General features: G+C 41.3%; 2 protein-coding genes across 2 annotated transcripts; both read left to right on the top strand.

The window, feature by feature from the left end:
- Positions 1–60: 60 nt before the first annotated feature.
- Positions 61–8,740, top strand: ercc5 (excision repair cross-complementation group 5). Its single transcript, XM_075450166.1, has 15 exons — positions 61–259; positions 417–592; positions 670–785; positions 969–1,070; positions 1,408–1,465; positions 2,319–2,462; positions 2,536–2,746; positions 3,096–3,968; positions 4,046–4,332; positions 5,333–5,452; positions 6,151–6,364; positions 6,806–6,950; positions 7,253–7,455; positions 7,532–7,614; positions 8,028–8,740. The coding sequence occupies exons 1-15, from the start codon at positions 172–174 to the stop codon at positions 8,547–8,549; spliced, it is 3,342 nt and encodes a 1,113-aa protein (XP_075306281.1). The 5' UTR covers positions 61–171; the 3' UTR covers positions 8,550–8,740.
- Positions 8,741–9,077: 337 nt separating this feature from the next.
- mettl21e (methyltransferase like 21e) lies at positions 9,078–12,540 on the top strand. The gene is made up of 5 exons (XM_075470738.1): positions 9,078–9,361; positions 10,874–11,043; positions 11,135–11,252; positions 11,366–11,463; positions 11,613–12,540. The coding sequence occupies exons 1-5, from the start codon at positions 9,307–9,309 to the stop codon at positions 11,937–11,939; spliced, it is 768 nt and encodes a 255-aa protein (XP_075326853.1). The 5' UTR covers positions 9,078–9,306; the 3' UTR covers positions 11,940–12,540.
- The last annotated feature ends 4,262 nt before the right edge of the window (positions 12,541–16,802 follow it).

Here is a 16,802-nt window from a genome sequence, read left to right as displayed (position 1 = left end):
CCGGCACGGATATGCGGAACCTTCGTGCGTTGTAAATAGTTGCTTTACGGATGAAAATACTGTTGCAAACACACTGCTGTTTCTGCTCCAGTGGTTTTCGAACAAATGCCCAGTCTATCCCAGCACAGTGAGCTTGTGTCGTGTGAGTTTTGAACGGTTGTAGTTGGTATCATGGGAGTGCACGGTCTGTGGAGGCTGCTGGAGAGCACGGGGAAGCCCATCAACCCCGAGACATTAGAAGGAAAGATCCTTGCTGTTGGTATCCTAATTTTTGAGGTATTCTGTTTATAGTTTATTTTTGTCCGTAAGTGTTGGGGAATAATGCCCCCCTGTTGATTTTCCTCTATCTATGAAATACATTGATAGTACTGAGTGACTAACTGCTGTTAATAGTAACCTTAACCAGACACTCTCAGACATCAGTATATGGCTGAACCAGGCAGTGAAGGGGGTGAGGGATCGAGAAGGCAACAGTGTCCAGAACGCCCACCTCCTCACCCTCTTCAACCGGATCTGTAAGCTGCTCTTCTTCCGCATCAGGCCAGTTTTTGTGTTCGATGGAGACGCTCCACTATTGAAGAAGCAGACCCTGGTAAGCCCAGTACAGATTGCAAGGCTGTGATTTCCAAAATATTCTGTCATTTCACCTTACTGGCTCTGGTCCGAAAGGCTCTGAGAAGGCAGAGGAAGGAGGAGCTGACGCGTGAGTCCAAGCAGACCAATGAGAAACTTCTTAAGACATTCCTGAAGAGACAAGCTATTAAAGCTGCCCTTGGAGATCACAGGTAAGTGACAGTGAAAGTGACTTTGAGATAAAAGTGAAGCAAATTCCGCAGAAGAGTCCTCCTGTCTCTCTGCCCTGTCTCACCCTCTACACACTTCCTGTACAAAAACTGAATTTTATGCTAGTCTAATTTCTAGTTATAGTGTCAATGTTTTTTGTAATCTGCACGTCTTCCCTCCTGCAGTAAGGATCCTCTACCCAGCCTCTCCAATGTGCGGAGAAGTGAGGTGGATGACATGTACGTCCTGCCAGCCCTTCCACCTGCAGAGGAGAAAGAAAAAAGCAGGTCAGAGGCCAAAAAAGGTTACCATTCACTAGTTATTCCAATTAAAATAGCATGCCACTTAATGGTAAACACAGAAGGGGGTGGGAAGCTTCTCAACTCCACATGTGCTGTATTGGAAAATCTTTGAAAACAAATATAACAAAATTTCTGTTCTTAAAATGAAAATGTTGAAACTCTTATTAATAATTGAATGGCTGTTGTATTTAATCAGAGATTAGATTCTTTTAACTACACACAATAATTTAGACGCTGCACAGTATTGTTGGTTCATTTAAATTTAGTTTCACCTTTAAAACTGTAACTATGTTCATTTCAGTTTGTTCCTTTCTTCTTCCAGCTCGGATGAGGAGGAGAAAGAGTGTGAGGAAGCAGCTGATAGTTATCAAGCATATCAGGTAAAATAATCACTTGCTCAAGAGTGTCACTTTATGTAGCATTACTGCCATTTAAGTGGTTCGTGTCAAGGAGTGATTTACAACCCCATTTCCAAAATGTTGGGGACACTGTGTGAAGTGTAAACACCAGAATGAAATGACTTTCAAATTGTTTAAATCCTGCTTTAATAAAAAATAATAATAATGCAGAGATACAAATTGTCCTTTTAGAGATAGACTTATGTCAATTCTCTTTTTGACGTAAAGGGGAAAAAGTTCAGAGAAGAAAGGGGAGAAAAAATGACCAGTGCACAGTATTAAGTAAAAGTGTCTTTATTTAGGCCCGCCTAGCGAGCGGGGTCTTATTAACCGTATATGTAGGATATGTTCGCTTCAATGAAGACCTTCTAACTTAATAGAGTGCCTTGGTTCTGAGATTTTTTTTTTTCCCGTTTCGATCTTCACTTTTTCCCCCTGAACAGTAGCTTGATTGTTGTAAAATGCTTAATGGAAGTAGCCTTTAATCAAACATCGTTGCCAACAAACAGTAACGTGATTTGAGTCCACGTTTCGGTAGATTTTCCCAGTTTCATTGTTTGAAACGCCGTTTTGCACTGGTTTCAGTTAGATATATTGTTTAAATGATCAGCAAACATTTTGATTTTGTTTTCGTTTACATTTTGCACAAAATCACAACTTAAGAGAGACCAGATCTTATCAAGTGTCTGTGTGATTTATTGGTTTGGTTTCTGGTGACCAAAAAAGTCGTTATTCGTATTTTCCCTTGTTTTTTGGGTTTGTCATTAGCCTGTCTTTGTATTAATGACATCTTTGATAACTCGTATTTGAAATCCAATTGCTCGTTATTTTTCAGGAAGAACTGTATGAAGACCCAAACTCAGTGGACATCAACTCAGAGGAGTTTGCCAACCTGCCTCCTGAGATGAAACATGAAATGCTCAAAGAAATGAAAGAGTTTTCCAAAAGACGGCGGACCATGCTTCACAAGCCTCCAGAGGTACAGATCAGTCTCATTTGCACTCCACCTCATTTCCTCTTTTCAGCCCTGACGCCCCTTCTCCCTCTGTTAGCGTTCAGGAGACTTTTCACAGTACCAGCTGGCTGGTCTGCTTCAGAGGAACCGGCTGAACCAGCGCCTGGAGGGAGTTGAGAAAGAGATGAGCCAGCGCAGTGCCGGCAGCGCTCCAGAACTCTGCCAGCAGGACGGAGATCAGCTAAGTCACAGCGTGGAATCAAATCGACTCGTTTCAGAAGACCACTCGCACTATATTCTTATAAAAGGTGAGGCAGATTAGATATTATGTTTTTCAGCTTTAAGCTGTTAGATTTCCTTGAACTATTGAACAGTGTTTGATATGAAGCAAACAAATCCAGTGTGTTAGATTCTCTGTCTCAATCATACGTAAATCTCTTCCAGTATACTTGTTCCAGTGATGAAATCTGTACATCTCAATGGCCGCTCGGAAGATTGAAAATGAATCTATAATGTTTTGCATTGGTTTAAACTATAGTTATTGTTAAAGTTTAATGATTCGGTCTTAAACCAGGTCTTTAAACCAGGGTTCATCTTTCAAAATGCAGCCATCTCTTTGAACTCATACATGAAACTCTCCCTGTTTTACCCACGTAGGGTCCAAAAAGAAAGAGATCACCCCAGATAGCCAACCAGCAGCTGCACCCTGGTCTGGGAGCTCATTGTCAGGCTACAAAAAAAGGACAGCGGACAAACCTGAGCCCCTGTGGCGACCTATCGGTGAGGAAGAAGAGGAGGTTCAGGCTGCCTCTTCAGAAGACGTCAAACCCTCAGTGTCCAAACCGTCTCAGGGAGACGCAAATCCGCCTTCGCCGCGGACGCTCGATGCTATCCAGGCTGCTATGAACGATAGCTCAGATGAGGAGAAGGTAGACCAGGACCGGAAAGATGGTAGTGTGTCTCCACGTACACTGCTGGCAATCCAGCAAGCTCTAACTGAGGAGGAAGACGGAGCAAGTAGCTCCACCACCAAACTGCAGGGAAGGGACCATCATCCAGTGGTCATCAGCAGCTCTGAGGAGGAGACGCAAGCTTCACCCAAAGAAAAACGTGATTTTAAGAGTAATATGACCGCCCAAAGCTTACATAACAAAGACCGTTTGTTTGCTAGTAGTTCTGAAGATGAGCTGGAGGAAAGCATTGGGCAAAGAAGTAAAGCACTTCAAATCGCGGCACTGCAACAAAATTCCAAGACAGAGATGCAGTTAGAAGAGGAGCGTGTAAGAGAAAAAGAGAAACAAGAAGAGCCGCAGGATGGAGAATCAGCTCACAAACCACAGCCGGCTCTGTCCGATCGGAGCACATCAGCCATCAGTCTTTATCCTCCGCCATGTGGAAAACCTGTCAGCACAGAATCTGACATTCATCCTGAACTCTTAGAGCGGAGGAGGGACAAGCTTCCTGAAGTTCTAAAGGGGAGAGAAGAAAATAATGTGAAGTCAGAGAGCAGAGAGGGAAGCGAGTCAGAAGGTACAGTAATCTGTTTAAGATCAAACTGCTTTGAATGTTTGTGAAATTAGTCATGTCTTTTCTTTTCTTTTCTGTAGAGAGCTTCATTGAGGTTTCAGAGGAAGAGTCTATGGAGGAGGATGCCGACGATTCAGCTGTAACAATTGGAGAGGAAAGTCCTCCCAGTGGGGTCCGTAAAGATGGAACAAAGGAGGCAGCAGAGTCACAGGGACGTTTGACAGAGGCTCTCAGCCATCCAGCTGCTGCTCTGCATTCAGAGGAAGAGGAGGAAGAAGAGAGTCCAAATGGAGAGAATGAGATGGAGGGAACAAACGCAGAATCCAGACCAACACCAGCAGTCAATGAATGGCAACACCTCGACATGGTTAGTATTTCCCTCCTAAAACTCAAACAGTTTAAGACTACTGTCAAATGATCTGAAAATGAAAATAATTAGAATGGTCTTTAAAGTAACTATTCTATTTTAGACAACATAGTCTTTGAGTCTGTTTTTCCCAGATTACAAAGAAAGTTGCCAAGTGATAATCCAGGAAAATGTCTCGTTTTTGTCAAAATATTCAACATTGTGAGCCCCACAAACTGAGCTTACTTCTCTTACTTTACGTCAGTGTAGTGAGATGAAGATGGAAATGTTACAGTGTTCAACTTTAAACAAGAGATGTTACCTGTAACGTTTCACTCTAAAAACAGTGAAACCACTTCATTAAGCAAAGAAAACACCTTAAAGCACTGTTTTTGTTTACATTTACCAGTTGAAAATTCCATTTAGACGAGCCAGTTACAGGATCTCATTTGATGGATCATACTAACTAACTGAGCTGCAGTTACTGTTGTTTTTGCACCTGTGATCGTCCTGCTAAGAAGAGGCAGAGACCGCAGTGAGACCTGAACAGGAAACTACAGATATTACAAAAATAACTTGATCAGAAGGCCTTTTCTCTTTTCAACCTCCTGCTTTGTTGTACTCGCAGTTTAAGACTTTCCTCGCCACATTACATTACCTCCCTTTGGGTGTAATTTAGACTTTCAACACATCTTTTCCAAAGAAAAAACGCAATTTCACTACATTCTCAAAATTTAAAAAAAGTATTGACCTCCAACTGGCGCTCTAGCTCTGATCGTTAAGTCACTCTATAGAAGGTGTCTCTCAAGAAGTAGACATGACAAGGCCAACAATCCACTCTTAACTTTTGATTACTACCAATTTAACATTTCAGGGAACTGCAACATGGCAAGAAAGTAAAGAATGGAGACATCTTTGAACGACATTTGAACCAGTCGGCTACGTTTCAGAGGGAGCTGTTCAGCAGTTTGCCATAAATGTGACGTTGCGTTTACAATCCTGTGTGTGTGTTGTGCTGCAGGATGAACTGGAGGCTCTGGAGAGCTCTCTACAGATGGAGCAGAGCAGTCTGAAGGAGCAGAGGCAGCAGCAGGAGAGAATGGCCAACACCGTCACCGGGCAGATGTGCCTGGAAAGCCAGGTGACCAGGCCACTCCGACCTCACATGTACTCTTAGAAAGAAAGTTGAGTTTCGAGTACATCACATGGAACTAAACAGAAAATCAGCATGTAAACAACACATGTACCCACTGTGCTGCAGGACTGAGATCTGATGGTCCACAGCAGGTGTATGACCCACTGGGGGGTACATTTCTTCGCTGTGGATCTGCCAAACATTCACAGAGCGGTCACGTGCGTTTGATATTACTTCACGGCCTATGCTGGGAATCTGCACACGTAAGGTCTGCAGATTCGTGCATGAGTCTTGTCAGATCGCTCGTGCTATTAAAAGCTACAAGCTGTTTTGCGTTTCCTCCCTCATTAAATCAGCCCCAACGTAAAACTGCCAAAGTGGCTGATCCTTCATAATCCCATCAGCTGTTTGGATGACGATCTGCTAAGAGCAAGGAATATCACTTGTGACTTCACAGACCTGCACATATCCCCCGAGCCTTTTAGAAAAACAGGGTTGAAATGATAACATTATATTTTAGAATATTTTTTAAATAGTGCCAGTGTTTTAAAGAAACCAGATGACCATTAAGATACAAAGGTGGCATTATGATTATGACAGCGTAACCCTGCTGTGTGCAGCCACAGTCCTAGATACCCGGAGGCTTTGGGGGGGTGGGGGGTGTTTTTGTCGTTATTTTATGAGTAATGAGTGTTTGGCACCAGGAGCTGCTGCGGCTGTTCGGCGTGCCGTTCCTGGTGGCTCCAATGGAGGCTGAGGCTCAGTGTGCAGCGCTCGACCGTGCCGACCAGACAAACGGCACCATCACGGACGACTCAGATGTGTGGCTGTTCGGAGGGCGACACGTTTACAAGAACTTCTTCAGCCAGAACAAATACGTCGAGCACTACCAGTACAGTGACCTGCAGAACCAGCTGGGTCAGTGGCTGCAGCTGTGTGTGTGTGTAATTGGTTAATTTCCTCTGTCCCCAGTTTACAAGTGATTTATTCATTTTGGCTGGAATACCGCTTCAATTTTTACATGTCTTTAATGGTGCAAAAACACACTAAGCTACAGTCTGACGTGTGGGTCAGTGTTTAAAAGGTGTTTACAGGGTACATCCAAATTTATTTTCACGCTATGGAAACTAAAGGGGGTGTTATTTAACCATTTTGTGAGTAAAGGGTTGAAAAAGTTTAGAATTTGTTCAGCTTATCAGAGAAAGTTGTTTGTTTTTTGGTGATCGTCAACACGCGACAAGCAGTTAGCAAAAATGTAATTGCTCACGGCCCTTTTTGCTTTCCTTGTCATTCCCTCTCTTTTTCTTCCTTTTCGCACTCGGATAACCTGTAATGTCACCCCTCTTTATTTTTTTTTAGGTCTGGATAGGACTAAAATGATCAATCTGGCTTATCTGCTTGGGAGTGACTACACAGAGGGCGTCCCGGGAGTCGGATATGTGACTGGCATGGAGATACTGAACGAGTTTCCAGGGCCAGGGTTGGAGCCACTAACACTGTTGAGGTGTGTGGAGGTTTGTTGCAGACTTTGAGTTGATGTTCAAAGTACTATGATCATGTGTTTTTATGGGATAAATATGAATTCCCTGCACTATCCTGGCTAAACTCTTTTTAGTACGGCATTATCCTGATTATTTTCCTCTCTTCAAAGCATATATAGTGCTTCGGTGGCTTAAACAATTACAATGTTTCAATTATGTCCTTAAGCGTCCTGTACATTACAATATCTAATGAAATATTTGTGGTGTAGATTTTGTGTGCTTATAAAGGCTTTGGTAATGGTGCCTGGTTAAATTTTCCCTGCAGTAAGTGGTGGTCAGAGGCTCAGGAGAAGAAGCGTCTGGTCTCTAATCCCCGGGATACGAAAGTGAAAAAGAAACTCAGGGACTTGAAGCTGCAGCCTGGCTTCCCAAACCCAACTGTTGCTCAGGCTTACCTGCAGCCTGCTGTTGATCAGTCGGAGAGCTCCTTAAGCTGGGGACGCCCACAACTTGACATGATCAAAGAATATCCTTTCTTTGTTTGTGCGGATTCTTTGTGAGACTGTGTTTCAGCGTGTGTGTTTCCTCAACCGTTCCTTTACATTCTGTCTGAATCGTTTTGGCTGGAGCAGCCGGAAGACAGAGGAAACTCTTCAGCCTGTGATTAAACAGCTTAACAGCCAACAGGTAATTAATTAAGAGACTCTAAACCCATGTTGTATATATGTTTTGGGTTTTTTTTTGTTTTTCTTTGGACAACAAAAGGTGGAACTTATTTAACAAGAAAACGGATTTTTGATCCTTTTTCTTGTTAAATCAAGGCTCAAATTTTGAAACGGCTCCTTTTAAACCACCCCTTCATGATGGTGCTGCACTCAGAAGCAGACATGCCAAAGAGGGCAATCCTGAAAGGCAGAAAGATGCAAAGCAACAGAATGAATATTGCAAAGACGTGTAACCACCGTGTAAGAGGTTAAGAATAAGAATCTTTCACATCTTCTCTTGAATATTTCCAAGTTGATTGTGTGTATTTCAAAAATCACTGATGGAAAGAATCACAACACTAATTATGTATTTCATCTCTCACTGTTTGCAATCAGACTCAGCTGCGGATAGACTCATTCTTTCGCATGGAACAACAAGAAAAGCAGGCAATCCGCAGCCAGCGACTCCGTCGAGCAGTTACCTGCTTAAAGAGAAAGGAGAGAGAAGGAGGAGAGGATGAAGACAGCGAGGAGGAAATGCCTTCCCCATCCAAATCGAGGAAGGAAAGTCTGAAGAACAGTGAGGGACAGAAGGAAGGGGAGAGGTCTTTGGCAGGCGGAGGGTTTGTGGCTTCGGATGTAATTGTTGAATCTCCCCTAACATCTCTCACGGATGTCTGCAGCACTGTTCAGGAATCCCTCTCAGTAAAGGCTGTTCCTCAGCCTGCTAAAACTCTCCCTCAGAGGGCCAGGCAGAACGGCAGCAGCAGCAGCTCAGGAGAGGACAGCGATGATGGGAGGGAGGTCGCTATGGTTACAGCCCGTTCTGTGTTTGAGGCTAACAGACGAGGCCGTGGAGCAAAAGGCACTAGAGGGAGAGGAAGCATGAGGGGGAAAGGGCGGGGGAAGAAGCTGTGAAAACCTCATACTTAATATAAACTTTAATAGTGAATGTGAAACACCGCACACACACTCCCAAATGTCTGTGATATTATATTTTGAACTGAGATTTATCCGTCTTATTGATTATGAATTTTGTCAACAATGATGTTACAGAAGACATATTTTTTCCCTGTTTAAAAGTGTTTGTATGAGAGGAATAAGATTGTTCAGCATTAAATCTTTGAAGTTCAATTTTTAAAAAATGTGTCACTTCTTATTTGTTGCATCAGAACGAGACAGGCGCGAGTCTTATTTACAACTTATATATCAATCTATGAAAGTATGAAAACGTCTCGTATAAAAATGAATATAAATGTTTTCGGTGGGCACATATTTTTACTCTGCTTCCAGTCGAGAACTTTAAAAAACACTCTCCCCCCCCCCCTCTTCCCGTCCAAGCAACATTTTAGCAGCTAGGCAGCTGTTGTTGTCTGTCAGCTTTACTTCTTTAGACATGACTTACGGCATGCCCAGAGAGAGCCACAAATACAGTCAGTGGTTGAGGCATGTATGGGATTGTTGGACAAGAAATTGAGGAACACCGTGCTTGTGTGTAATTTAAAACTATTGAGGCTGACCACTATAGGTGCTTGCCAGGTTAGGATCAGGATCCCCTGTGACCCAAATCCAAAGGGCTTAATCTCGGACCTCAAAAAGAAAAAAAAAGTCCTGCAGTTATATCTTATATACGGCAGATTTCCGTTCTTGCCCTTCTGCTTTGACTTCTTCAGATATGGAGGTCGAGCAGTCTAATATGCCCACGGAGGACTCCACGACTAAACAAGAAGGTAAGAATTTTGACTTGTGCACAAAATTAAAAAAATTAAAAACATTTCCTTTAGAAATTCTGTTGTGTTGAGTAGAACTGGCAACAATAACTTGTATAAAAATATAAATCCATTTATTAAGCTGAGCAGGAAGCCATTGTCCATGCAGGTTGTGCTGCTGCTGACAGATTTATTTCCTGCAAACATGTTTGCTAGGGACAAATATTACAGACATTTATAGCTATAAAAGCTATAAACCAAGCGGGTAGGAACTGCCCAGCCACAAACATCCTTTGCACTCAGCGGGCTTTCCTGACCTTTTCTCTAAACTGAGTTGTGAATTGGATGCTCTCAGTATCAGGTAATGCATATAACTGGAGTCACAAACACAGCAGGCTCAGAGAGGCATTACAGGCCTAAATTTGATTCTCAGAGCAAGAATCAAATGTTGCTTTTGAAGGAATATTAAATAATTAAATTCAGCATAAATGTAGAACATAAACAAGTTCAATCTAAAATCAAATTCAACACAGTTCAGTTCGCTAATCTGAAATACAGATACCATTTGTAACATCTCAATTAGTCAAGCTAAGGAATGCATTACAATGCATCAAATCTTCCATTTAATTCAGTCTGCAATCCTGAGAAGAGACAGCGGAGAAAACAGCTCCTTTTAAAAAGGAAACAACATGATTACTCATCTTGATTTAGAATAGAAAAATACTTTATTCATCCCCCAATGGGGGAAAATCAAAGGCTGGAGTACGCCTATCTTAACGGTGTGCTCCGGCAGACAAAATAATAGCAGCATCATTGTTTACCGAAATCCTGCAGTGGTATTGTTGTTGGTATTGTTTGTCCACCTAATTACCAAAAATAAATATCTGTAAACACCCTCCATAAATTTCTTCCTCCAACTTCCTATAACAAAGGCCATTTTATTTCATTTGGTTTCCACATTGAAAACTTGCATTGAACAAAGCCGAATGTCTGTCCAGATACATGTGGGTAATCCTCAGTCTTCATTATCAACTAGTTTCATTTGTCTTTTAGTCAGTGTGTTGGTGAAGATGCTTGCAGCACTGTTAGATAAACACTTTAGTGTTAATGTAATGTGGCGAGGAAAATCTAATCTGTGAGTACAACAACACACGAGGTTGAAAAAAAAGAAAAGGCCTTCTGATCAAGAGGTTCAAGTTATTTTTGTATCTGTAATTTCCTGTTCAGGTCTCACTACGGTCTCTGCTTCTGCTTAGCAGGAAGATCACGCAGGTGCAAAAACAACAGTAACTGCAGCTCAGGGCCGTTAGTATGATCCATTAAATGATACCAGGGTTCTTTAGATCCTCTAGTCTGTAACTGGCTCGTCTAAGTGGAATTTAGCCATTGTTAATGTGATTAATTGCACATGCATATATTCTTACATGGTATATTCTGCTGTTATGGGTATTCTGGGTTCAGGATTTTCTTCTCTCACTGCAGCGTCACAGCTTGTAAATAATTGTTTTAACACGTTGCCTGTCTCTCCTGTAGATGCCAGAGCAGGTGTTGCTGTGGATGCAGAGCTAGCCAAAGACATAATGTCTCGCCGTTTCCAACCATCTCTCTTTGGCCCTGAGATCTGGGAGGGCTACATCTTTTCTGATCTGGAGATCCGAATCAAAGAGTCCACAGACCTTTATGGAGCTGTATTATGGCCCTCGGTGCATTAAATATCTTAATCTTCAGATTAATCTACATTTTCTTAGTTTTGACCTTTGCCGTTCAAAGATTAACTCTTTTCCCCCTTTACAGGCAATGGTGCTGTGTCATTTCTTAGAGACCAACCAAGACAAATACAACTTAACAGACAAAAATGTTATTGAACTGGGAGCTGGGACTGGGCTCGTCAGCATTGTGTCCAGCCTGTTGGGTACTGGGGAAAAAAAAAAAATCCAATGAATTGCTTTGGTGCAGTTTTCTTTTTCTCTACCTTAGCTACTGTTTGTATCTCGTATCATTTAACACTCTGCACTGATTGTCCAGGTGGTAAGGTGACTTCCACTGATATACCAGATGTGTTGGGGAACCTCTGTTACAATGTAATGCGTAACATTAAGGGCCGAAGCAAGTACATCCCTCTGGTAGGTTTAATATTTCATTCTTTGTGTTATAAGTCCAGCCTGGTCCTGTTTAACAATCATCAATAACCACATTTAAAATCAACATCTACTTTGTTATATATTGTTGGTTCAATACTGTTAAATCAACCCCAATTCATCTCTGTCTGCAGGTCACCGAGCTCACCTGGGGTCAGGAGCTGGATCAGCGCTTCCCTCGGACTACTCATTGTTTCGACTACATACTGGCAGCAGATGTAGTGTACGGCCACCCTTACCTAGAAGAGCTGATGGACACCTTCGACTACCTGTGTCAGGAAAACACTCAGATACTCTGGGCTATGCGCTTTAGACTAGACCCAGAGAACAGCTTTGTGGAACGCTTCCAGCAGCGTTTCCATCTGGAGGAGCTATATGACCTCCCCACTTTGAGTATTAAACTGTACCAAGCCCGGAGGAAGGACCAGAAGACCAAATACCACAGAGAGGCTGCTGCCTGAACTAATGAGCACAGAATGTATTTGTGTTTGATTAAATTCTGACTGGATGTCACTCATCAACAGCAGCCTACATTATGTATCAGTCGACCGGTGTTAGAAGACACTCAGACTCAGCATATCAGAGCTGAGCAGACGGTGATATAACTTTGAAAAATGAGCTTATACATTGATAATACCTGCCAATATTTCAAATTTATTTTGATCTATTTTATTTCATTCTTTAACTCCTTAAAAAACCTAAAATTTGGTTTCAGCATCAGTCCCAAAAAGCCAGTATTAATCAACACTAGTCTAATCTTCTAATTATCTAGGACAGAGGTCTTCCACAGGGGGTCCGCGGAGGTACTGCAAGGGGGTCGCGAAATCTTTGGTTGATTAGACGATTTTTAATTTAAAAATTTTTTTTCCAAACAGTTTTTTTTCACAAATTGTGTGCAAACATGTGCCATCCACAGATGGTTTGAGGATTCATTGTCCCATCTACATGCATGTTTAAAGTTAAAATCTGTGGATTATTTGAATAGCTCAGTGTTGTATGCAAGATGTTTGTTTATAAATGGCAGTGGCACGGCCACCCTGTACCTTGCACATGTTTAAAATAAAAACATGAATATATTAACCTGTGTATTATTTGAATAGCTTAGTATTGAATGTACAATAACAGAGTAGCTATGTTTATACACGGCACTAGGCCCCGTTAAATATTAAACACAATTGTATGCCATATAAATAGTAGGGGGGTCCCTGCTCCAACTCTCCATCAGTTTGGGGGTCCCTGGCCTGAAAAACGTTGAAGACCCCTGATCTAGGAGATTATGAATAATTGGTCTGCTGCAGTAGGATGTAAGATCCATCCATTTTCCTTACCCACTTTAACCAGTCGCGAAGGGCTAGAGCCTATCCCAGCTATCAGGTGAGAGGTGGGGTTGTGACATAACATGTACAATAAGGTCCTTTTTCATTCATTTCATTGTTAGAATGCCAGCATAATCCAGGGCTAAAAGGTACATGTAAAAACTGTAAAAATATGTTATTATTGCTAATCAATAAGTCAAAGATACATTAAATATGGTCGCATCAAGGTTGCAGGGTTTAAAGTTTATGGCAAAATATTGGGAGAAATTAAATTAAGAACATTATTCATAACGATGTTTGTGTAGAATACTTGTAAAAATGTAGAATAAAAAATAAGAATCATTGAGTTTTTATTGCTTGAAACAAGCAGTTTATATCTACAGACTTTATGGCTCCTCCTCCTCCTCACAGTCTGCCATGTTCATGTAGCACCGGACAGACAACCAAAGCACTGGGTTTGGAGAAAGGGCTTTCATGTTGTTCATGGCCACCAGAGATTTAGATGAGACAGTAGTTTAATTCCAACAAAGCCCATTGGTAAGTAAACAACCAATCAAGAAAAAAAAGGCTTTTAAGTCACAAAGTCGAAGGCACACAACAAATCACCAGTGTTGAATAAACTCTGGAAAAGCATTTATATTTATGCGTGGTCTCCAAATAAATGCACTCAGAATTAGTTTAACACTGGGGATTTTGCAGGGTGAAAAATTTCCCGTGATTTCTATCCAAAAGGAGATCTGAACAGCTCTTATCATGGCTGCCACTTAAACAGCTCTTGGTAATTGCAGTAACTTAAGAAGGTTTTGTGGTACTAACAAGGGTGAGATGACAGGAAACAGGTGAGGGAGACCAGAAGGGAGGGACCGAAACCAAAGATAACAAAACAGATGACAGAAAACTTTGAACACAGATAATCGGGGCAGATGTGTTACAGTTATATGCTCTTGACTACAACCTGTAACTGTGTCACTAGATTTCACTAAAGCCTCAGACCGGACCATTTTTCACTCCACCACAAAATTTTCTAAACTGCAACAATCTTACTGCATTCCATTTTTCAATCTGATGGGATTTTTTAAATGATCTTAATGCAAACTGTTGTTTACCGAATGTAGCAAACGTTTTGTGCTGGAACTGCACCTGTGCTGCTACTGTAATGACTCAGCCTTTTTCTAAATGGGTCATGTGCTTCACCCAGTGAGCTGCAGGGGCTCCCCAACTGTTTTGGTCCACTTTCTTCTTCTGTCTTCTGTCTGTAATTTATAGCCCAAAAGAGCTCGGAATCCACCGCGCTCTCGCTGTAAAGAACCCAACAGCAGAAAATCTGTCACAGATTACGAGAAAGAGCAGGAGGTTGAAGGCCCCAAATGCAGGACTTCCCGAGGGAGGAGACAAGGACAGGGAGAAACAGTAAAAGGGTTTCATCAAAATAAACAAAAGACCCTGCCATGGTGGGATGTAAACCAAAGACATAAAGTAAAATAACTACTGCTATTAGCTATACAACCCAAAAATATATATTTGCCTCTTGTAGAAGCTGTGATCAGGAACAGAGAAGAAGTCAGCTTGGCAAAGAAAACTTTTAAGAGGGAGGCAAAAGAAGAGAAAAAAACAGAGAAAGTCCCAAACCCCACAGAAATATGTTGAAAAACTAAGGTTAGTTGTGTAACACAATGAATTAAAGTAAAATCAAATAGAATAAAACAAAATACCTGAAATAAGGAATGAATAAATAAATGAATGATGACTAGATGAGATGAGATGTGTTAGTGCACAGTGAACAGGATGGAGACTAAATGCAAAGAAAATAATGACTGAGATGATCATTAAGAATAGGAGCTGGAAGGAAAATGAATCACCTATATATGAAAAACAGATAATTAAAGTAACACAAGGTCCTCCTTTTTCATAATGTCACAGAAACACAGTTCCAAGATCCTGCTGACACTGCATGTAAAGCCTGCCTTTATGACTTGTGATGGCACATCCAACAAATTCAGTAAACACTTCACATCTTTGTGACATAAAGTAAACAGTTTTGATGTTATTTTTACATTTTTATACATAGATATAACCCCCCTGGATAACACCAGCAAAATGTTTTAAGGAGGTCAAATAAAAGATCACACCCATAATAGGCAGAATGCGTGCTGCTTCAGTTACATCAACACCTATGTCATGCATAAACTTTTCATTTTTTGGAAACTCACCAGTTAGATTAATTATGTTTGAAAGAGTAAGTTGTGGTCGCTTGCTATTAATATGACCCATTAAATCCGATTCTAAATCCTATCATGCCTTGTCTTTTTGCCCACTTGTTCTTTGGCTGCAGAACAAAAGGAGTGGGGTTGAGCTGGATTAAAGTGGAAGAGGTTATCTAAGCAAGTGGCAGTGAATATCAATGGCACTGGTGAGACAAACAAATGCTCAATAGCTGAAAATTGTGTGTGGTGTTTTGTGGTTTTCAGTTGCCTTCACTGATCCTTTTCACCACTCACTGAGAGACAGCGCTGAAATGCTGCCAATCACCCAGCTGAAAAATTCCCATCTCTTGTCCAAATAGAGATGTCTCACAATACTCCGCTGGACAAAAGCCTAGCCACTGTGTGCTCTCCGTTATCATGTCGAAACACACGGAGATCCAGGATGGATTTCAAATTTTGGGATGTGAAAGAATTTTGTATGATGATACCTGATACTTGGAGGTGATATTTCATGTTAAAATGTAACTAAAGAAGGTCTAAATGAGTCTGATGTTACTGGAGCCAGGTTAATTTCTGCAGGGCTTGATACATGGAGGCTGCATGCCAGCCTGATCCTGTTACTTCCCATCTCTGCTTAAGCAATTGAGGCCGTTGCAAGCAAGTCAGCACAACATGGACTATGTGCCTAATTTTTAAATAGACTTGTTTTCTGATAAGACCCCATATCATTTTATGTTTTCTTTGCAGAAGAAGCATGTACCTACAGTGACTAAAATCAGGGCAAGTTTATCCTTAGTGTCATTTTTAAGTAGAGGAACAATTAATACAAGTGGTTCCTAAGCAGAGTGAAACTAAGTTGAAAGGATAAGCTTTATCCTGGGGGAGAAAGCAGGAATGTGCTAATGCTAATGTACTAATCATTATTTCACAAATATTCATGACTTGTTAAGGATTTATGAACAGTGGAGGATGAGAACCATTTTCAGTCTTTTAAAGGGGGCATGCCAAACAACTTTTAAGAATCTCTGGTTTGATTAGAAGTTTAAAACACAAAACAAGGCTATTAACTTCTTATGAACTTCTTATGTCATTAACTGCACTTCCATTCTACTCATTCACTCTGAGCTGTCAGTTCATACACCAGCCTCTATGCATGGGTGTCAAAAGGACACATGGGTGATAAAAAAAAACATACAAATATAATTTGATACAGCTAAATATGGGGGATCCAAGTAAAGTGTTGTCAAAATGATCCTATCAGGCTTGTATTTTGTCCATGGTTTAGTAACAACACACACATTCAGCAGCTCTCAGCCAAAATACTATCGTGCTAACACAAATCATACATTGGCCAACTTTTTAGAGGGGCTTATAACTTATGTGTCCCTGAGACTATTTGTAGATTACCAAGTTAGATTGATGCATTACCAGCACAACATGCAGTATCTGGATGGACTTCAACCCACTGTCATTTTCAGGTTGTTGCAAGAAAGCTTCGGGGGAGTAACTGTTGTACAAATGTCAGCTTTTGCAAGTTTAACACTACTTTATGGACTATCCAGTATAAAATTACAGACCATACACCAGCGACAGTCCTTAAGCCACCCTGGAAGCAAAGACCCATGACTGATGATATCATGGCACTCTCGCTCCTTTTGGTTGCCTCGTTTACCCTTGCTTGTGTGTAAATCAACGTGAGCTCTGCTCCTGTATCATGCTTGTGTTTATGTGTCATGGGCACAACTCTAAAAATACCCTCATGCCCTTGTGATGATGATGGGTGTGTCCTGCAGGATGCTTAGTT

Source organism: Odontesthes bonariensis, chromosome 1 (assembly GCF_027942865.1).
Source record: "Odontesthes bonariensis isolate fOdoBon6 chromosome 1, fOdoBon6.hap1, whole genome shotgun sequence".
In the NCBI taxonomy this organism is placed as follows: domain Eukaryota; kingdom Metazoa; phylum Chordata; class Actinopteri; order Atheriniformes; family Atherinopsidae; genus Odontesthes; species Odontesthes bonariensis.
The sequence above is the reverse complement of the archived record's forward strand: the minus strand, read 5'-3'. Positions and strand labels throughout refer to the sequence as shown.